The 24,112-nt window shown below is 35.4% G+C and overlaps 1 protein-coding gene across 15 annotated transcripts in view; it reads right to left on the bottom strand.

Annotated features, from left to right (window-relative positions):
* The window catches only part of PPFIA2 (PTPRF interacting protein alpha 2), a 341,449-nt gene that overhangs the window by 79,266 nt on the left and 238,071 nt on the right, over positions 1-24,112 (bottom strand). For all 15 annotated transcript variants that reach the window (XM_080575702.1, XM_080575698.1, XM_080575688.1 and 12 more), the window contains one exon: positions 6,498-6,614. In XM_080575702.1, coding sequence (XP_080431828.1) covers positions 6,498-6,614 — 117 coding nt within the window. The remainder of the gene's footprint in view (positions 1-6,497; positions 6,615-24,112) is intronic.

Raw genomic sequence — 24,112 nt, 5'->3', positions numbered from 1 at the left:
AAAGACTTTTAGTCCTAGCTGCAGCATTTTTCCCATTTTTCTTTTCATTCTGAAAACTCCTTACCTTTCCAGTTGTGTCAAGCCATCAATCTTCATTAAGACTCCCTCAGCACACACTTTTAAAATTAGGGTATCAATATTAATCCATAAAGGGTCTATTAGAAAGCCCAAAAGATATCTGTACTATCTGTACTGCTTGGAAACTAACCCATCATCTAATTTTTTTTTTTTTTAGTCTGAAGTGTATTACTTTTTAAATTTAGAATGCTTTGGGATAAGGATTGTGTCTCCTACTATTTTATTTTTATACATCATGCATCGTGATTACATTTAAACAGCAAAACAAGAAGTCTTTACAACAAACTTTCTCCCAGTTACAAACATCCCTTTGATAATAAGTGTTAAATCCTTACAGCCTTCTTTAAAATGCTACTTCTAATGAGGGCTGCCTGTGCCTGCCTTCACTCCATTCTTTGCTGCTCCACTATGCTGCCAATTAAAATGAAAGAGTAAAGGAGCACACATGAAATAAATTAGTAAGTAGGAGCTGGAAGTTTTCTTCTTCAGCTTGCTACAGACCAAAGTGATCAGAAGATCCAAAAATATTCTAGTACAAAAAACAGAACAGATTCCAATAACTGCTCTGAAAGAGACCTGCTATGTTTTAGATACTATTTCCTCTTAATATTATTTGATTTGCAAACTAATTTGATTAGCCTACTCTGAGTTTGCTTTGGCAAAATACTTTTTATTCCTACAGGATGCAATGTCTATAACTGTTGTCAATTTTTTAACAGATTTTAGTATTTATAAACTGCAGGCGTTTCACTTAATTATTGGAATACGTTAGTGTCATGACGAAGAAGAAAAAAATGTGATTCTTAAATGAGGTGAATGTGAGTGCCTGAGGCATATTATAAGGCAATATACCTGTTTAATACAGGTAAAAAGTAATTATATACAGGTCTGAGTTCCTTGTAAAGGAACACAGGTTATATATATACAGGTTATATACAAAGGTTATAAGTATTGAAGTGACATGTGGGATGTATATATATAAAGGCAATAAATAGAGACAAATTGACTTTGTTTTGTGCCAGTGTTTATAGGCTGTGGTTACAGATGTCAGCAATTAAGTTTAAAAATAGAAACAGTGCATTTTCAAGGAGAAACATCCTGGTCTACACTGCATGTATATGCTTAGCTTTCATGCCTTCAGCGTAATGAAATCTGCATAAAAAAGCTTTGTCAGGCAGGAGCCATCCTGTGCATACAAGGTGTCTATGGGAATAAAAATAGCCATTCCCCACGTAAATTAATCTCTCATAAAACTCTATTAACTTCGGAAGAATTATAGCAATGATTTGTTATATGTTTGAATTAAAAGTTGTAGCATGGAATTTACTCTGGAATATTCTCCAATATGGGCCAGAAATTGGCAATGAATTTTGAAACACACCATTATAAGTGAAGGACATGCTATAATGGTTGATATGTAAGGTATACAAATATCAGAAAATGACACTTTTTCCAAAGTAACTTCAATCCTTCCCAATTTGCATATGAAAATTTCTGATAACATTCCATTTTAATGAATAACTCAATTTCCATGACTTGCATGGACGCTAAAATAAATATCAGCAAGGAATAATGACTTTATTTGAAAACAAGCTACTTATTCTCAGCATCTTATTTTTAGAGGTCCAGAAAGCACCACATAATGGTACCATAGTTTATAGCAAGAAATGAGAACACGTTGTGCCTGCTATAAACATCTGAGACTCATTCTTATTTCTTGCTCCAGTTATGTATGGTAAATGGTGCCTGAAATTCAACCACAAGCTCAGGTACACCAATTTGTCTTTAAATGTATTAATGAATATTTTAGGAGGAAAATCTTACATTTAGGGTATCTTGACAAATTTTCCATCAAACTGAAAGCAATTTGGGGCAAAAATATTTCCTTCCTCAAACTTGAACATGATTGTTGACTGGAGATAGAGTAGAGACTTTGTATTTCTCAAGTAACTCATTATTTCATACACTTACAAGGGCTTTCATATTGCATTTTGACAAAAAATAAAAATAAAAAAAGAGTGAACCATACTGACTTAAAATTACATGGGAATGGGTAAATGGATGCATATGGTTATGGGTTAAGTGGGAAAATAATATAATACACCTGGTGCTGTTTCTGGTATGTATAATTTTAATGTGAAATTATGAAAATTCATGTCCTTCTAACCTAAGGGTTGTAATAAAAAGCATCAGTGGGCTTTCTTTTTTAATGCTCCTTCTCTTTATTTAACCTTATGTTTACTTTCTCAAACACTTTCTCAAAAAATTAAAACTCTACTGGTCAAAAATGTTCTCCTGCTTTTACACGATAATCTAGTTTTCCCCACTGGCTCCTGAAACATTCTCCCAGAGCTGAGAAAACCAAACCTCATGTACCATAGCTTGAGGTGGCCAATGAACTTTGGTAATCCTTTATTAACACCTTGCATGCAAGTTCCCCCAGAGGTACTTCAGGTGCAGTCCACAGACCCCACTGTTATTCTCAAGAGGGGCTCATCAGTTGTCACTCACTGCTGGTTGTTTCGGGCAGGAAACCATGAGAAGAGGTGCACACGGTCTGTCCCCCCTGTAGGGTGGTGAGCTCCTTCTTCAATATTTGTACCACTGCAGAGCTTCCCATCTGCCCACCTTCTTTCCTTTAACATCCCTGCATACATCCTCCACTAGAATCCTCAGGATCATGAATGCTGGTCAGTCCCAGCTTTACAGCTTCCGTAGCTGCTTCCCAATAGACTTACCATTTATTCACGGTGAATCCTGCCTTCCCTGGCCTTTACTTATGGGGAAATCAGGCCATCATCCTCACAGATCAAGTGAAGGATCTGGATGGCAGTAAATCGCATCCAATGGTCACAGATCTAGCTAGGAGATTATTTGATAATAGAAATGTTTGCATCTTAATTCCCATGGTAGGTAATCTTTGAAAGTTTTTTTTTTCTAAAAGAATTTTTCAAAATCCGTTAAAGCTCTTCTTTTTGTGTAATTTGCCTCCTTGCAGGTTTCTCTACTTGCCAGATTTTAAATTTAATTTAAGTGATATAGCATAGAAGCTTTGCAGTTGTAGAGCAGAAATTTTAATGTATCTAGCTGAGGTCCCCACTAGAGAACGTGGGTGACCTCACCCATTCAGTGAGCTGGCATCCATCTTCCAGTGAAAGCAACTTGCAGTGCAATCTGCAGACTGTTCTAGGTGCAAAATTTAGACCCAAGAAACTGCTCGGTTTGGTTTTCAATTGGGATAATCCCATGTTGAAATCCCTAATATTTTCCTAGAGCAGCTATTTTAAAAAGTTTGGAATTTTTTAAGATCATAACTGGAAGCCATTTACTCTTTCTCTTCTTTTTCCTTTGTTTTCTAAAGCAATAAATATACCTAGTTAGTAATTCTCATTGCTTCTATTTTACTATTATTTTCTTTTGAAATGTTTCAGTTATACTTGATAATGAGCCTCCATTTATGATTGCACTCCATCACTAGTATGACTTCTATTTCTTAAAGATTAACTATCTTGATTTACCTTACTGCTCAATTTAAAAAATATCATTATGTATGCAGCAACTGCTTTACAGAAATCAATTTATGGTATATTAGAATGATTTCTTTTTGAGCCAAATTTGTTGTCTTATAAAAATGTATAAAAATGTAAAAAAAGAAAATTAATGTCCCAGAAAAGTTCTTAGACTGTTCTTTAAATCCTATTTCTAGGAAGTGCTTTAAAAATATTTAATAACTTCCTTCAGCACCTTTTCTAAGCACTGAAGTAATATAAAATATAAAATATTTCCATGTTGCTGTAAAATGCAGTCATATTGTCTTTTTTTTTTGTCCTCATTTTTCTTTCTTTTCATGGGAATATACTAATCATTCAGCATTGCTGCTGCAAATGAGCTGGAACCAATGACGACATCTTTTTCATAAATACACAAAAAGTTATTCCAGCTTCAGAATGGCTGTTAAATTTGGGACACACTTAAATCTCCCCAAAGAGTCTAGTCTGCATGTTTTCCAGGGCTGACTAACTCTTTCTGCAGATTTACCTGAGAGCTCCTCTAATGACGTATATCTGTTTGGTACTAACTGTTGTCAGAATCTGAGCAAGCTCTACTTCAGTGTACATTTTACCATGTATGTACTTCCTGAGAAGTCCAAAAACTCCTGAAGGTATTACTTAAGTTTTACTTATATATCAACTGTGAAAAGTGGAAACCTGAAATGTAGGAACTACTCCGTCTGACTGAAACTGAACCTTGGTCTCCTGAATTAAAAGAGGGTAGAAACCACGGCATCATAGCTTATTGGCCTTCATCCCTACAGCTGAAGTTGAAGGACATTTTAAAAGTAATGTTTAGTGTACAGGCTTAAGCTGAAGTATTTTACAAAGTGAGGGCTTCTATTTACAAACTAAGAAGGAATTAATGGTGGGCACAAAGGTAATAGGAAGTTAGAAAGTAGCTAGTGCAGAGGATGTGAATTGGAACTGAAAGGAATGGAACGGAACGGAACGGAACGGAAAGGAAAGGAAAGGAAAGGAAAGGAAAGGAAAGGAAAGGACAGGAATAGAGTAGAGTAGAGTAGAGTAGAGTAGAGTAGAGTAGAGTAGAGTAGAGTAGAATAGAATAGAATAGATAGAATAGAATAGAATAGAATAGAATAGAATAGAATAGAATAGAATAGAATAGAATAGAATAGAATAGAATAGAATAGAATAGAATAGAATAGTTCAGTTGAAAGGGACCTACAGAGGTCACTGAGTTCAACTGCCTGACCACTTCAGGGCTAAGCACAAGTTAAAGCACGTTATTGAGGGCATTGTCTAAAGGTCTTCTGAACACTGACAAGCTTGGGCATCAACCACCTCTCTAGGAAGCCTGTTCCAGTGTTTGATCACCCTCACAGTAAAGAATTCTTTCCTAATATCTGGTCTGAACCCCCCTGCTGCAGTTTTTTGACATATCCCACGCCTCCTAACTAGAGGTCACTGGTAGATCCAGTGTCAACATAGTGTCTTGTGGTCTCCCTATTCATAATGCTTTCATTACTATAAGGAGCAAAAGAAGAAGCCTTTAATTCATATCAACAATAAAAACTTAGGTAGTTTTAGGAAGTGTAGAATTTTTCTGGACATAATGGTCTAAAAAAAATCAGTCTTAATGATATGTTACTCTGGCTTTTCATTCTTGTTTCATGAATATGCAGGACATAATATCTAAATGACAGATATTCTGATTTCTTCTTAGTTCTGCTTACAGGGAAAGAAGTAAGTTGAAGATTTAGTTGCATTTAAAAGCACAGGTGAGGTGTATTTTTTTTTTTTTTTAAATCGTGGATGTGTCAAACAGTAAGATTTTTCAAGGACAAAGAAAAAAGGTGAACGGTATTTATTTAGTGTATGTTTCTCAACCACATAGATAACTTGAAAAATACACATACATAGTAAACTGCAAAACATATAAACTAATGCTTGCAGTGCAAGTACACTCTAGTAAATTGGATTACCTATAAACTAAATAAGTAATAATGAGTATTATTTTTATAAGTGTAATTTATGCTACTGTTCATCACATGTCATTATAAAACATACACAATTAGAGAACCAAGCAGCAACTTTACTCAGTTCAGCTGTCTGCAAAATGTTATTTTATGCTTGCATATTAATTTAATAACTGTGAATCAAGAGAAGATATGCAACTTGGTTTTATCCATCTGGAAAACTAAGATTCAGAGGAAATCCTTATTTCTAAATCAGATATTCTCTAACTTGTCTTTGTTGTTCAGCCTTAAATGGGCAAATAGCCTAACTTCTATACAGCTATTTTGTATTGAAAGAATGTTAATTAATATGCTCTTCACCTTTCTTTATATGAGCAAGGATATAAACCTGCAACATGTCAATGTGTAACACAGAGGAAAATGTGTTTTTCTAGTTTTTAGGTCTCTTTGTCATTCCCTGATGGGCTACATTGGCAGCAGTTTTTGCATATATGCCCTTTATGCGTATATGCCCTTTATGCATCTATGCCCTAGTATGTATATACAATTACACCTTGCTCTTCTGCCTATGACACAGGGAGGACCACTCAGAAGGAGATGCTATCCTTAACTGCAGCATTTTGAAAAACAAAACAAAAAACAATCAAACAAACAAACAATAAAAGTTTACTATAATCTGTAGGCCTAACTCAATATCTGATCAGAGAGCTAAGACCTGCCCATTTGCACTTGCTTTTCATGTGAAAAAATTCATTGTTTGACATTGGTTTCAGTGGGCAAACAATATTGTAAATGGAAGTCCCATAAAATATTCACACTATACTTACAATAGATTCACATTACACTTACACTATATTCACATTACAGTGTTACACTGAATCAGTTCTTATATAGATTGTGTGCTCCAATGAAAACTAATGTTTTATACCTTTTCATGAACCTTTTGCCCTGGCTCCATTCCTTCAATATGCTCTGATTCAGCAGGCCCTTCACCAGCTGCAATTTTCCTTTGAATGTGTGCATTTTGTTCACGCAAAGCTACAATCTGCAAAAGATAGAAAGGAAATGGTCATATGTATAAGAAAACCAAAAATCACTTAGCAGGCGGTTTGTGAAATCTACTGACATTTTGATACCAAATTGGCCATTTGTAACATCTGCTATATTAGGTCTATACATGCAGAGAGGTTTAACAAAAAACAAACATAACAAACAAGCAAATAAACTTATATTGCTAATGATTAATGAGCATTAAGGATACAAAAGAATGACAGAATGTCAGGATATTCAACATTATGTCTTGCTTTATCTTCTATCTTTATTATTCTTTCACATTGAACACAGTGGTTACCAAAGTAGCATTACAGGAGAACAGAGCCAAAAGACTATGAAAGAAAAACAAGTGATGTAAAATGAAATTCTAGTTTTATCAACTTTCCAGCACTTAGTAACTGTAACATGAATTCTAAGGGCTTTTTCTTAAGAAAAACAGGTACATAAAAGTCCTAAGTGTGGTATTCAATGGCTATTTTAGTGCAGATACAAGTAGAATTTTTTTTTCCTTTTTCATAGTAAAGATACTGCTTCATTTATTTTTAGTGGTATAAAGTCCCACACAGATACTGGAAAATAAGCTGCTTTCTCTTTGCAATATTCTGCTTCCATGAGCATATATAATAAGTGGTTTACCAAATGGATAGCATTGTGTATTACAGTGGAATACTACTATGATGGGTAGATGCTGGTTTTTGGAAAGCTAGTGTAAATTTAAAGGTTTCTATCACTCTATTATATATGCGTAAATCCTGAGTCAAAAACACCCTAAAATACTGCCCTGTCCTGAAAGAAAAAAACATGTTGTAGTAGGGAAGACCTAAGTCAGTACTACTTGGTAAGCATGTTCAACAGTTAGGAATTTGTGGGACTTGAAGTAACTAGTAGATGGAAATCTACATTAAAAAATATATGTACTTTGGTCTGAATAATTTATTTTGAAAGTGTTTTTTTTGTTTGTTTGTTTTGGGGGGAGGGGTTCAAATTTTACTTTTAATTTATGTTTAAATTCTGATTGTAATGACTATTTGAATCAGCTCTGGCCAGCATTTGAGATCTGAGGGACACATCACTTTACATGATTCTTCCTTAATATAAATGTGGAAAAGTGTTTTGAGTCAAGCAGTTTCACTCCTCACTGATTTTCAAGTTACAGCCCTTGATGCATTTGTGTGATTTCCACTGGTTTCAGTGTCAAGACCAAGACTGGAGGGCAAAATTTCACCCACAACAATTGCATGAAAATATAAAAGAGTGGGAATTAAAATTGTGTGAGACAATATGTGTCTTCTGGGAATGTACAAATACACTGTGCTTTAAAATTTTTGCCTAAGGAAATCTTTATAATCTCGTTAGTAGTGATTCCTTTTGTATAGTCATTGGTAATTTAAAAATTTAAAAACTTTTTATCTGAATAGCTCCACTATTTTTATTTATTTATTTTTTTTATTTTTTTATTGTTTGGTATGATGCAAATAGTTCTTAAACCTAAACTAAAGAAATAATGGTTTACAGCAAGAAAAATTAGCTAATAAAATTAGCTAATAAGGCTATAAGTGACTTTCAGGTAGCTTAAAGGAGATACTTCAAAGTATATACTATAAAATAATGATTTACAGAGAGTAACTGTACATTATGTGAAATAAATGTAAAATCACGGGATATGTTAACTGTCAGCTGACAATAGATCTGGAGTTTCATACAATAATCATTGATCCATTAAAATGCAGACTTCACTATGACATCATCTTGATTTATCACCTATTTCTAACACAAATCCTTAATCATCCTTCACATCAGTAAGAACATGGTGTAAACACGATTACAAAATTTTATAATTTCTTCACACATTCCACAACATTTTTTTTTTTCCTCTTTCGGTATTTAGATACCTTTGGGCCACCACTTTTAAAGTAACTAACTAAATAAAATTATACCCTCAAAGTGAAATGCAAATAAAAGCATCTAACATTGTATACTATTATTTGGGGGGATTCACTTAATTTTGAACACTTAGGAACAATGTCTTTGCCCAAAATCCCTCATTTTAAAGGCTAATTGTTACCATGTTTTTGTTACTGAAAAGGATACAGAGTAACAACAAGCAGGAGCAGAATGAAGTTTCAAGTCTGGCCCACCTTAAAAGTATCAGCTCTAGTGGTCATGTAGCAGTTCTAAGTTGTGAAGAACTACACAGCTAATTCGCTTTCATACTTGTTCTCTTTTCCTGATTTAATGAATAAATTAATTCAGAATTAATGATCCTAAGACAGCAAGGAAACTCTCCTCCTGTTGCCTTACAAATAAAAATGGATTTTTACTTTTCACTTTGTTAAAGGAGAGGGGTTTTTTATTATTATCACACTTGCATTTATTACTTATTTCTTATTTAACTTGAACTTTTTAAAGTGTGCAAAATATTTACAAATGTGCTAATTTAGTCACTGAAAAAATTATCTAACTGTCTACACAGGTAGTCACACCAAAACATGGCTGTATGGGTTATGAGGATGTATGAATTAGGTGCAGATGAAGATGCAGATGACTCTTAAGTTTTTACCTAGGAAGCCTCTAAATCTTTCTTCTCAAAATTCTGATGATCATTGCAACAACAGATAATAATATTACAGATCTAGGTAAGTGAGTGATTGTTCAGTATTGATAAAACTCAGTAGTACTGCTTCTGAGAAATAAGAACATACATATTCCTTATATTTATGTTTTTATGTTTATGCAATCCAGCTTAACATATCTCTTACAAAGTATGTCTTGTCTACAGTAAGCTTTTCAACTACCTACATATTATTTAACCCTATAAGGCAATAATATTTGATATAATTCTTAATGGTTTTCATGCTAAATTCTCTTTTGAAAAAGAAAAGGGTAATATTATTGAGGATGAAGTCATATGTGCTTAAATTAAATTAACAGAAGACATTAATAAAAATAAATGTGCATGAATACTATTGTAGTTATTGAAAACTGGACAGTCAACCTTGGGTTCAAGTCCAAGTACTACCTCCTAAAATATGATCAAATATATCACAAAGTTTTTTCCTCATTGGTTTCTGAATGCAGTCCTCAAATCTTTAGATTACTTTTCTAAATCACTATTACAGACATTATTTTCCCATTTAGCACACTTGCAAAGCTTTTGACCTGGACCACAGTAACACATTTCAACGTCACTCAAATCTGGAGTGTAAAACTGCAGAGATGCTGGTACTCCCATAGTTAAGTCCTAAGATATCTTTCTATCTTAAGTCTAAATTTGGATCCCTACTAACTTTGCCAAACTCAGTCAAGTAAATTGAAAATTCACAACAATATATATATATATATATATTTGATTTAGAAGAATGAAAAAGAATTGTGGATTTAAATTTAAATCTAGAGTACTAGTTCTCTAGCTGGAACTTTCTAAATGTTGTGGCTTAATCCGATGACGATACCCTAAAACCTAAAAAATGTTCCTTAACCTTGCTTTCTTCTCACAGGCATGTTGATCTCTGTAGACCTTTGTACAGTTCTCTACTTCCTGAGAGGCTATTCATTACCTCATTATAATTCCAGGCTTTAGATAACTAATTTACTGTGAACACAATATAAGAGTGATTTTGTAGTTGACAGCTCAGGGTGCCTCAGAGCTTGGAAGCTGGAGAACATTGCTGGGTGTGTTAGACAGTAAGATTTGGAGAGAAAAATGACCGGTAAGGGACCAGATAAAACAGAGCCCTTGCCATTAGGCTTATAAATGTTCTGATATCCCTAGGGAGAAGCCATTGTTACTATATACATTGTTACTATTAATGTGTATCTACATATATATAACTATAAACCACAAGAAGAATATTCTGGGTACCTTTCCTACCTGTAAAAATTTTTTCTTGAAATCCTGGCCTGTGACCCCACAACAGAGCATGCTCTACTTAGGGCAAAAATGCCCTTAGGTATCCTGTATCATCCATTGACTTAAGACACAAATACAATAGCTGAGCTGAAAATCTTGAATATATCTGGCTGGCACAGAGCAGGATAACTGAAAAGCTAAAGTGCTGAATGCTGAGATTAAAGTGGTTATCTGGTTCCTTCTGTAAAAGCTGGAGAGAGAAACACTGTCAGCATATCTTCTGTGTCTGAAAGAGGTGGGATGAACAACATGCATATCTTTTCTCCTGGCTGAAAACACGTGATTATCTTAAATTTAGGTGCTTCCATTATGATGGCTAAATAGAAGCAAAATTAATTCCATCAAGGAAGTGAAGAAATTCAAGAAAAAAAATCATGTTATGAACCAAAAAGTATGCTGCTAGTACAGTATTATACTATAGTATAACATTACTATACTATATATACAATATATTGCTATACTACACCATTGTTATACTATATATACACTATATACCATGTATTATTATACTATATATACCTAGGGGTGCTGTTTGACAAGAAGCATGTCATGAGCTTTCAATGTCTGCTTGCTGCACAGAAAGCCAACTGTATCCTGGGCTGCATAAAAAGAAGCATGGCCAGCAGGTCAAGGGATGTGATTTTCCCCCTTGGCTCTGCTCCTGTGAGATCACAGTCTTGCATTCATCTCTGGGACCAGAGCACAGGAAGGAAATAGACATATTGGAACAAGTGCAGAGGAGGCCCACAAAGATGACCAGAGGGCTGGAGCAGCTCTCCTACGAAGAGAGGCTGAGAGAGTTGGGGTTGTTCAGCATGGAGTAGAGAAGGCTCCAGGGAGACCTTAAAGCTGCCTTCCAGTACCTAAAGAGGGCCTACAGGAAAGCTGGGGCGGGACTCTTTGTCAGGGAGTGCAGTGATAGGATGATGAATAATGGCTTTAAACTAGAAAAGGGTATGTTTAGATTAGAGATTAAGAGGAAATTCTTCACTGTGAGGGTGGTGAGACACTGGAACAGGTTGCCCAGAGCAGCTGTGGATGCCCCATCCATAGAAGTGTTCAAGGCCAAGTTGGATGGGAGCAACCTGGTCTAGCTTGAGGTGTCCCTGTCACAGCAGGGGGTTGGAATTAGATGATCTTTAGGGTCCCTTCGAACCCAAACCATTCTATGATTCTATATCATAGTATAATACAGTATAGTTGGTCCTGCCCACTCCTTAGATGTGGTGGGGAAAATTGCTCCAGTTACCTCATGGATGCTTTTTTTCCTCTCAGTGTGTATAACAGTACAGACAAATAAATATAGTTATATGCTTTCAAAAGTATAAGGCCTCTATGGAGGCTAAATAAAATACTATTCTAATTTTTAAATAGTTGCATAATCAATTTCTCTATTGACTTTTTCTTCAATGTTTTTGCTATTTAAATTGTATTTAAAACCATCTGCCAGTAAAGGATTTAAATGTAATTACTGTAATCACCTTGTTTTAATTTGTTTTCCATGGAATATACGCTTGTATGTAGAGATATAAAGATATTTAAATTAATTAATAAGCACATAAAGCTAAAATATTACAGGTGTTTATTTTTGTAGGATTCTTTCTGATATTTAAAACAGTGATAAATATTTTTGACTTGCTTATTTCATTTTTATACTTTGAAGTTTTTAATTTATTAACTTTACGAATTTTAGAACTAGTTAAATATAATTTTTGTGGATAACAAAAGCTCTGAACAACATATATAGTGTTTGATAGTCCCCTAAAAACAGTAAGAAGCTGTATCACTTAAAGAACCTTTTTTGGTGTCAAAATGTCAAAGATTTTAGGCCTTTGAAAAGCTAATTTTTATATACTTTTCCTACCTTAAACTGTTGAACTGGTTTCTTTGATCTTTCAACATTGAAACAAATCTGTTCTAGCCAATTAAACTCTGATTCCCGTTTTTTACTTTGCTACAGCTGACAGACCTACAAGGTTTTTTTTTTTTTATATATTTTTCTTAAATTGAAATAGTCCAGTCAAAAATATGTTTCTTTCTACATGGATGATATGATAAGCCAAACTTCTTGTGAATATATTATGTCAGTTTTCCATCCAGCTCTTATCTAAGTCTTTCAAAGAACAGTGAAACTGACTACTTGGATGTCCTCCTACATTATTTTATCATAACAGTCTATATTTAAACAGTGTTAAATATCAGATTTCAATCTACTGAGAACATAATTTAGACTCCTAGTCCATCTTTTGACTTTACTTTCATTTTGAGAGGGATAGCTTATGTGAAAGTTTAATCAATCTATCAAAATCTATCATTTTATATGGTAATAATTAGGTGTAGCACATGGAAAAAAAGGATGCTTAGAGATTGGGGTGGTTTCCTATGCCTTCTGCCTGAATGGAATTTAAATCCTAATTCATAAACATAAATGCACTTTTTTCCAAATTACATTTCTAATTTGTATTAATCTCAACACATCATTTCAGAAGCCACTGGTTAGACCTTTAAGAGACGTTTAAATAAGATGATTGATTGAAATTATTTCACAGAATCACAGAATCATCTAGATTGGAAGAGACCTCCAAAATAACCTAGTCCAACCTCTGACCTAACACCAAGAAGTCCTCCACTAAACCGTATCACTAAGCTCAACTTCTAAACGTCTTTTAAAGACCTCCAGGGATGGTGACTCAACCACTTCCCTGGGCAGCCTATTCCAATGCCTAACAACCCTTTCAGTAAAGAAGTTTTTCCTAATATCCAACCTAAACCTCCCCTGGCGCAACTTTAGCCCATTCCCCCTCGTCCTGTCACCAAGCACGTGGGAGAATAGACCAATTCCCACCTCGCTACAGCCTCCTTTAATGTACCTATAGAGAGCAATAAGGTCGCCCCTGAGCCTCCTCTTCTCCAGGCTGAACAATCCCAGCTCCCTCAGCCGCTCCTCGTAAGACTTGTTCTCCAGACCCCTCACCAGCTTCGTTGCCCTTCTCTGGACTCTCTCGAGCACCTCCATGTCCTTTTTGTAGTGAGGGGCCCAAAACTGAACACAGTACTCAAGGTGCGGCCTCACCAGAGCTGAGTATAGGGGCACAATCACTTCCCTAGACCTGCTGGCCACACTGCTTCTTATACAAGCCAGGATGCTGTTGGCCTTCTTGGCCACCTGGGCACACTGCTGGCTCATATTCAGCCGATGATCAACCAATACTCCCAGGTCCTTCTCGGCCAGGCAGCTTTCCAACCATTCATCTCCCAGCCTGTAGCTCTGCTTGGGGTTGTTGTGCCCCAGGTGCAGGACCCGGCACTTGGCCTTGTTGAACTTCATACAGTTGACCTCAGCCCATCGCTCCAGCCTATCCAGATCCTCCTGCAGAGCCTTCCTTCCCTCGAGCAGATCGACACACGCACCTAACTTGGTGTCATCTGCAAACTTACTGAGGGTGCACTCGATCCCCTCATCGAGATCATCAATAAAGATATTAAAGAGGACTGGCCCCAGTACTGAGTCCTGGGGGACTCCACTAGTGACCGGCCTCCAACTGGATTTGGCTCCACTCACCACAACTCTTTGGGCCCGGCTATCCAGCCAGTTTTTAACCCAATGAAGCGTACACCAGTCCAAGCCAAGAGCAACCAGTTTCTTGAGGAGAATGTTGTGGGAAACGGTGTCAAAAGCCTTACTGAAATCAAGGTAGACCACATCAACGGCCTTTCCCTCATCCACTAAGCGTGTCACTTTGTCATAGAAGGAGATCAGGTTCGTCAAGCAGGACCTGCCTTTCATAAACCCATGCTGACTGGTCCTGATCGCCTGGTTGCCCTGTAATTGCCGCTTGATGACACTCAAGATAATCTACTCCATGAGCTTCCCTGGCACTGAGGTCAAAGTAACAGGCCTATAGTTCCCTGGGTCTACCCTCCAGCCCTTCTTGTAGATGGGCATCACGTTTGCTAGCTGATTTTAAGTGTACTATGCACAATTGTACTATGTACAATTTTAATTTTACTATGATGGAATAATGACAGGATTTGTCATTATTAATATTTTATTTTAGTTATAGGGATAGAAATGCATGTGAATTTTCTTGACATTTTATACATAACTTCTGAAAAGAATTATAATGGTAATCAGTCTTGTGTATCATCAGGATCTTGTATTAACAATACACTGTATTTCTTTCACTCTTTGATGGAGGAAAGGCACAGCATGGAATGTACACCTGCAAAATATTTTCATTAAAAAACAAATTGAACCTTTTGTGAATCTGAGTAAAAGCTAGGTATTATGAAAAGAGAATTTGTCATGGGACATTTAAAACCAAACAAAGGCAATTATGTCATATTTTATGTGCTCCTCAGGGCAGGTTTAGAAAGGATGCCCCTCATTCAGTGGGGGTCACCTGAATGCCTGCTGTAAATTGTAAGAACAGGACTTGCATAAAAACCTCAGATATGTCAAAATATTAATTTTAATTGTATTTCTCCTTGAGTAAAAATAAATCTTTTAATAATTCTGTTCAAAAGAGACTTTCAATATTTAATTAGAAAGCCACTGGATAGTTTCAAATTTTACTGCAATTTTAATGACTCTGTCAGCTGAGGTGTGACAGATTTAGGTGCAGTACTTTAAGACATTTGTGCCTACATCCTCGCGGTCTGAATTTACCAGCAGGATATCAGAAGCAGCGTAAGTGCATGCCCAGGAGATGCCATTCACAACTTCGCACTTGAACACAGTTTTGTGTGATGCAAGACCAGGAATGCTGATATCCCAGGCACAGAAATGCATTCTCCATTATAAGGGCAGGGAATGTTATAATTTTGGATGGGTAGCTAAAAATGACTGCTTCCACTGCTCTAAGAGATCACATTTGGTTCTAAGCCTCTACAGATCTACTACCTACAAAAGTATCTCTATCACTTTCTTTGTTGTGATGCTTAACTCCTTGTAATCATTAATTCACTTGTCTTCACAACTGCCCTCACAATGGAAGATTAAAATACTAGTGGTCCATATACCTCAAGAATCATATGTATGTTAGGAACACATTTTCTGTTGAAGACGGAGGCTAAATACTCTTCAAAGTACAAAGGAAATCTATTCACAGGTAAAGGGACAAATATTTGAAATTTCTTGGCAGATTGCTCCAGTCTACAAAGTTAGTGTAATTTAAAAACCAAAAGCAAAACAAATTATCAAAGTGGTATCTTTCCATCCACTGCTTTCCTGCTTATACTCCTTTTTATCCCCCTCCTATGTAATCACTTGCAGCCTCATGATTGCTGAATTGTAGCAATTATAGTACTGCATAGTGCACACTTACCTGCATTTTTTTTCCATATATTCACAACACTGGATAAATTACTGTTAGGTTGCAAGACAGACAGCTCATGAAATCACAGGCAAAAACTCTGTATAGGTATATAAGTACTCAAACTGGTAAGAAAAGATTTCAATGGAAATCTCCCTTTATAATACAGTTGCAAGTGATCTGAATGAGCAGTTACATTTTTTCTACAAATAAAAAATTTATTGAGATTTTTAATCTTCTTCTGGCAAGAAGATTAGCTATTTCTAGTCTATAAACATATTCCAACTGAAAACTTCCATTTTTAATGATGCCTAAGATGTACATGCCTGAAGACCTGGGGGAAACCTAACATTCTTTCATATGAGTATTGCTCGAGTCCCTGTGCATTTGTTTATGTTGAGTTACCTGCCCTGGCATGAGATAAGAAACCAGGCAGGAAAGGCAAAATCATGACCCAGTCAAAGAGTATTCCCTTAGACACAGCAGTGGTTCTTGTTGCTGGGGGAGAGGCCATCACAGCCTTAGCACTGCTAGCTCAGTGGAGAGACTAGAGATCAAAGTGGACTAATCTGCTAAAAGAGTTACAAGAGGCATTGGCAGCAATTGCCAGCTGAGGCAGCTGCTGGGCACTGAGATCACCTGAGGAATGGCTCTGCCATAAGAAGAGGATGGCTGAATGCCCAGGGCAAGCAGTGGGAGTCTGAGGCCACGGCAGGTCTACCTCAAGGCCTGCCAGGCAATGCCAGGTCTGTGTTAGGTCTCTGGTATTTCACATCCACTTTCTCTGTGTAAATTTTGGCACGATAAAACATATTTTGCATGGAAGAAACCAATTCGAAGTTACATCACGTTGTCACTGTTCACAAGCTCCTGGAGGAAACCTTGCATGTGCCAAGCCACAGAGTCCTCCAGCTAAGAAAACAACAGCAGTTGCAACCACAGGCCTGTAGGAAGGCAGCTGGATCACAGGCTCTCACCATGAGAAGCAGAGGTACCAACCCAGCACCTGCTGTGGTGAAAAGTCATACTTGGAGCACTGCAAAATGTTCTCTGAATTAGCATCTCGATCCATGTTTCATGTTTTCCTGTTTGATTTCAGTACCTACAACTGTGATACAATGCACCAGCTTAGGTTATTTTGGCAGATATTCAGATCCCTGCCATCTAAACCTTCACAAGGAATCTTTTTCTTAATACAAACTTGCAAATAATTAACATTACTCAACCAACTCTATTTAGTCGTCCAATAATGATGAGTTTCTTAGGTTGTCATAAAGTTCAACACTTCTTAAATTATTTCCAACAATGCAGGTGATTGAGGCAAGAGCAATGTGAAGTTTCTTCTGGCCAGTAGCTCCTGTTGCGCTGCAAGTGCTCTCTCTGACATCATGGTTAGCAATAGACCACAAAATGAGAGGTATCATGGTGTGGACTGACTTACAGTCTAACAGTTTAAATTCCACACAGAAAATGACAGAATGTTGACTTAGCTACATGATTTACCACAAATTCTGATTTGCTCCATTTTTTATGTTGATCCAAGGAAGAGTCCAAACAGAAAGTTTGCCTCATCCTCAAGTAAGAGTATTCTAGTGAGATAGTCCAGTAATGAGACCACCAAAGTCCTCCTGAAAAACACAGGGAGGATGTGTTAACCTTAACCACCTTCTCACCATTCACTAGACAACAGCAGCTCAAAATCTAAGATTCGCCAGCTTTTGTCAAATAATGAAAACTTCACCTACCAAAGTGCGTGACTTTGGTAGATGGGATAAAGAAATCCCTGAAGGCAGATAACAATTAATTTTTATCAACAGAAAAGGAAAATATTTCCAGTGAATAACATGAAATGAAAAAAAAATAAAAATAATTTGTTCATTCCATTTAACCAAACCTGAAACTCCATTTTGGTTGCAGGTTGTGTTTTTGGAATTTCTGTTGTGACTTCACACATTCTAAAATCTCAGTAGTTGTGAACTTTCTTTTAACACTGGAATTTAAATTTTTCATCAAATTTTGGTCTCATAGATCAATACTATTTTACTTGATAAAGATTATTTGAAATCACAGTTCAAAAATTTCTGATTAGTTAATAGTAGATGCAATTGAATAACAAGTTCAAGAATTAAAAGTGAAATAAATAAACTAAACCAATGGATTTTAGTTTCTATTGTGACATGGCTCTTTATGAAGACTCACAGGATCTGCAATACGTATCCACACATTAATGTATATAGCTCTAAAATCTTCAGCATGACAGCAATTTTGTACTGCTTTTGAAAAGCTATTTAAAAAAAAAATCACAAATACTAGTTAAAGCAGCAACTTTAACTACTTAGTTAACTGAATAGTTTAACTTTAAAACAGCACCAACTGTTTAATCTATTCTTCTCCCCACTTCCTGGCCATATAATTCTAATGGATTCCAGTCCATCCTTTTACTTCAGAAAATCTGTTCCGCTGCAATCACCAGTAAGGGGACAAGTAGGATTTCTCTTCCACCAATGTGGTCTCTTACTATGGATCTCCAGGCCATTTTCCAAGGAACAGAATCATTAAAGCTTCTGAGTACCTTGCTTTTTGTGTAAGGCTGATGAGAGGTTTTAGAATGGTTGATCTTAAGAAAAGGCCCATTGCCTAACGCATCTGCTTTGTAAATTACTGAGACAAAGACTTTATATCGATGTGCCTCTGTGTAGCTTTCTTTCCCCATAACTTGCCTAATAAAAGCATTTTTTTCTTTTCTTTTTTTTGCTTTCTTCTTTCTTTTTTTTTCTTTTTTTTTTGCTTCCTTTCCTTTCCTTTCCTTTCCTTTCCTTTCCTTTCCTTTCCTTTCCTTTCCTTTCCTTTCCTTTCCTTTCCTTTCCTTTCCTTTCCTTTCCTTTCCTTTCCTTTCCTTTCCTTTCCTTTCCTTTCCTTTCCTTTCCTTTCCTTTCCTTTTCCTTTCCTTTCCTTTCCTTTCCTTTCCTTTCCTTTCCTTTCCTTTCCTTTCCTTTCCTTTCCTTTCCTTTCCTTTCCTTTCCTTTCCTTTCCTTTCCTTTCCTTTCCTTTCCTTTCCTTTCCTTTCCTTTCCTTTCCTTTCCTTTCCTTTCCTTTCCTTTCCTTTCCTTTCCTTTCCTTTCCTTTCCTTCCTTCTTTCCTTTCCTTTCCTTTCCTTTCCTTTCCTTTCCTTTCCTTTCCTTTCCTTTCCTTTCCTTTTTCCTTTCCTTTCCTTTCCTTTCCTTTTCCTTTCCTTTCCTTTCCTTTCCTTTCCTTTCCTTTCCTTTCCTTTCCTCCCCCCCCCACTTTTTTTTTTTTTCCAGTGCAGTAAAACAAAGTATTAAGGCAAAGAAACAGATTTTATTTACTTTTTTTTTTTTTTTTTAACAGACAAGCAAATGCAGAATTTTGGAGCTATCCTTGTATAAGATGAAATTAATTAAAACCTTCCAGAATTTTACAGACATTAACAAATGCACATTCTGACTTAATAAACCAAACTCATCATAAATCCATAAAGCACCTTTAAAAACAACAGATAAAAATTAATCTTCTTGAAGATGTCTTCAATGCCAACATTCTTTAGTTTTTCCACTCAGCAGTGTAGGTTCTGAGCTTTCCAAACAGTTGTATTTAAAAGTACAATTATGAACTCGGAGCTTTTTTTCACAACAGTTAGGAGTTGAAATAACTATGGACTGTGCAGCATTGTAAGCAACATAAGCCACACTTTGAGAAAACAAAAGAAAAAGAAAAAAAACCAAACAACTTTCCAGATTGCAGAAATAACTTTTCAAGGTGGGGATTGAAACCTTCAGTAATAACAGCCCCCCTTGAGTCTCACTATGGGGAAGGAAAAATACACTTTTTTTTTTTTTAACTTGGTAGTCTGTCCTCTTCCATTCAACTACTTAAATGAATCAGACAAATTTATAAGTTGTGCTTTTGTAGCATTTTGAAAATTCACTTTTAAAATAAGTGTTCATGCCTGACTGACAACCTCAGCTAGGTTTATGTTATGTTTGTCTGGATTCCAGTACATTTTCTTGCTAGTCAGGTAGTGAGCTTTCCAGAAATTTTACACAATTGAGCCAAAACATATCCTGACATGTCAAGAAAAATACTATTTTATTCAAAGACAAAAAATGGTGGGAGTTATGAATAATACATATTTTCAATATTTTTCACCATACATTCTTCTCTTCCTTCATTTTTGAGTTTACTGACCTTCTAAGGTTTTCTTCTGAGGAAGAAATCCTCATTAAGGTGAGAGCAACCTCACGAGGAAGTTTTTATAACTTTGTTGATTATACAGTGGTGGACCTAATGAAAACAGACCTTGTATGTTTGTGCATTATGGAGCTTAAAAAACCAGAAAAATAAAATAAATAAATAAATCTATATGCTTATACTCAGTGGCCAAGAAGAATCACCCTATCATTACTAGAAAGCCAGCACATGCTGGCTAATTCTGCATGAGAATTTATGTTCAGATTTATAGCAATGTTATTCAACCTGATCAGAGGGACATTGTAAAAGATAGTTGGCTTAAAAAGTCAGTCAGGTCTTTACCTTGTGGCAAAAGGGGGAGGTCATACACTGAGATCCGGCCCTGGGTGAGGCTACTAACCATACTTGTGATCTTTCACTGTTGGTGGTTGGTGCTCATGATACCTATTGACAGGTTCTAGGTGTCAAAGTTTTATCAATGTGTCTATGAGGGCACTTCTGCTTGTGACCAGGGTACTGTGGTCCAGGGGCGGCCCATGGCTGGGGCACTCAGCTGGCTGCAGGGCCTCCTTCCATCCTCTGAGGCCATCAGTGAGCACTGTCTCTTTCTGAACCAAGTGCCTGGATTGGCAGTCATTTTGATGCTTTAAATGTAATAATACACCAATGTTTTGTGCTGGTAATAAGGCAATAGGCTTTATTAGTCTCCTTCACTTCATTATGAGTTCTGAACCAAATTAAGTTTTATTGTGCAAATAACTGCTTTGTGCTATTGCGCATGGTCTACAGCATGCACCATTTATTTCTATGATATACTGGTAATGCTTTGTAAACAGAATGGAAGCCATTTAAAGCAATTGTGCAGTTACTATTATGAAAAAAATATCTGTCAGGATTTTTCACAGAAGATTACTGGGTACATTTCAATACATTTTCTTCAGAAACTCTTATGAAAGTAAACAAAAAGGTGCTACTTTTAATTTGTCACAAAAATTGTGCAGTGAAACATGATACAGTGAATGAACTGTTTTTTACATAGACTAGCACAATGGAAATATAATAACAAATTTCAATTACATGGTTGTATCACAGTATGTATTTGACAGCTACTGACTAATTTCTCTCACTTTTTTTAAACCAAGCTCAACAAAATAGTAGCAAAATTATTATGCTTTCATTATTACTCTCACAAAGACACTTGTAATGTACTCAAACCAGGATACAAAATCCCAAGAGTCCTTTGGTAGCAGAGGGAATTATTTCCAGCTGGCCAGAACTGAGAACATATTTGGCAGAAATATTATGATCTTCATTGTTTACCACAATATATGACTTACTGAAATATATATATATAGATATTACATACATATATTATATGTAACATGTATTTATACACACCCTGCATATGTATATATGCACATATATTTATATATGCACACTCTGTATATATATACACACATATATTTATGCATGGTGTGCATACATATATATATTTGTACATTCAAACATATTGTTGATATCCAAGACATTGAAAAAAACATAATTGAAATAATGTGCATCTAGGGTTTTATATATCTGCTCTTAGTATATAAGCATTTAATTGATAACTACCAATGCTTAAGGTAAAAAAAAAAAAGCTATTTATACTGCAAATCTATTTTCCTCCTCTGATTACATTAATATATTTCTCTCTGAGTCAAAACAGTCTTCCCAAAATAACATTTTATATGCTTTCTCTGTATAGTGTAATCTAGAGAGTTTAAGAGTTTAGATTTCTTTTAAGTGGACACGTCTGCTATGAAAAACCCACTATTCTGCATGTGTAGTCAGTTTTATTAGATTTTCCATATACTGTATCTGTATTAAAATCACCGTCTGTGTTACTGATTGTACAAAACATGAAAATACAACAGATAGGGTATGAATAAGAATCCAGAAAGGAAATGAACCTTACCCCAGAATTACAATTTAGAGTATCAAACCCTGATCTGCATTCACAAAGAGAGGAAATCCCAACTTAAATCTTCTCAGTCTGTTGAAATTAAAGCACTGTAGAGTGAATTAAAGTCTAAATTTCAGAAACTAAACCCAAGCATCCATTTAATTTTAGTAAAAATGTTAATATTTTTTTCAGTGACATTCTTACTGATAGCCATTTTCTAATGCAAAGAAATTACATATAAAGTTTTTTTTTTTTTTTCCCGTAACTATGGATCCATGGATTATGCAGCTAAAAGTATATAATCTACACCATCCAGCTGCAGTGTCAAGTGAGCTGGATCATTTCTCACAGACTGAACCAAATAAAATAAGCTCTGTACAACGCCAGAGTAATTCCATCTACACATTGATAATACCTATTGATATGAATAAAGATTATTAAATATTTTCTAATGCTGACATTCAAGACATCATTCAAGATCCAAAAGAATTGTATCTAATTTTCTCAATCAAAACTGAAATATTTTTTACATTTTTGATCCTAAGTAAAATTATTTCTATATTCACTTCTGTTTCAGACATATGATGGGAACTTGTTTGTACTCAGATAAAAAAAAAAAAAAGTTTTTAAAAATCTCATGATATGTGTACTTATTGAGATAAGCATTTACCAAGATACATCTATTCCTCCCAGCATACTGTCTCTTCCTATTTCTCCCACAAATATTTTACCAATAAGCAATTTTATCAGTTAGCAGACCAGCATAAAAATTTAAATAATTTTCTCAGTATTGTCCATCAAATATAGATTCTGTTTGTCAGACTTGTGGACCTTGCTCTGTCTAATGACAAATGAGAGCCAATATAGAACTTTGAGTGGAAAATTACCCTTAATTCATGTTATTGCTGACACAGCTCACAGACATTAGCTTTTACCAACTTGCTAGTTAACTGTGTTATGAATCTGGAGAACACTCAAGTGCACGGTTGGGCTGAGGTGATCTAATATGAAAACGAAAATGATATATATTCTGGTTCATGTTAATTAGAATATTGATTAATAAATATAAGCATATTGAAGCTTAAAGTTGATTTTATTTATTGACTTGAGTCATTAACTAAAATCTTTTATTCAAATGTAGCGTGTAAGGCCAATTTATGCATTAAAATTTTGATTATGGAGAATAATAGGCATAAAACATAATACTGTGATCTCATTACACTATTTAATACCTGTTTTGAGAATTAGTGGATGTAGATGTTCTTAACAAATCAAGTAATGTTTAACAAATAAACACAAAACTGCTTAATCGTTACAAAATAGCACATTACCTAAATAATAAAATAATATATTGTTCCAGCAGATCATAAACAAAGCAAAATGGGTACATGTTTTGTATTTTCATCAAGATGAATGCACAAGAAGATTGTTAAGGATAAAGAATCAACAAGACTGATTCTTGCAGTGATATTATCTTGATCCCCTTGAACATCTCATTTGACAATGTCAAATGACCCTGAAGCTGGTGCAGATGAAAAGATAATCAGCTGTGCTCTTAAACCTGAATTTATACATCTAGTGCATGGTAAAATGGCATATATTTCAAAGCCCATGAATCCCAAAATAACAGATCAAACAGAAGTGATGTATTCTTTTTGATGTCTTATGAAAAGGCAGTGTGAATACTCTGAGCAAATTAAACATTAGGCATTAAAATTTTCAATGATATTCTTTGTAAAAGCAATAGCAAACCCTATAATGCAAATCAGCTAAGCGTAACTTTAAATATATGCTATGTTCTTTACTTTAACAAGTTAGTGTGTTTAAAGTAAGGCATTTGCTAACATAACCTTATGATACCAAGGTCTGTAAGAGTTGTGTGCCATTGATTTGTAAGCTACCTAAACAGGCTACCAAATACATGATTTTGAATTCAATCTGAAATTATCCCAGTGTCAAATCTCATGCTGACTGTGAACAATCTCTAAGCAAAACATATACAAATAACCTTCCCGTTTAATAATCTCCTGGAGTTTCAGGTGTACAAGCAAATTATTGTGAAACATGCTCAGCCACACCTCTGGTTCCTGCCATCCCTGCTTTCTTCCCTTAAC

This window comes from Anser brachyrhynchus, assembly GCF_964034855.1.
Source record: "Anser brachyrhynchus genome assembly, chromosome: 1".
In the NCBI taxonomy this organism is placed as follows: Eukaryota; Metazoa; Chordata; class Aves; order Anseriformes; family Anatidae; genus Anser; species Anser brachyrhynchus.
This window is presented reverse-complemented; position numbering and strand designations above follow the sequence as displayed.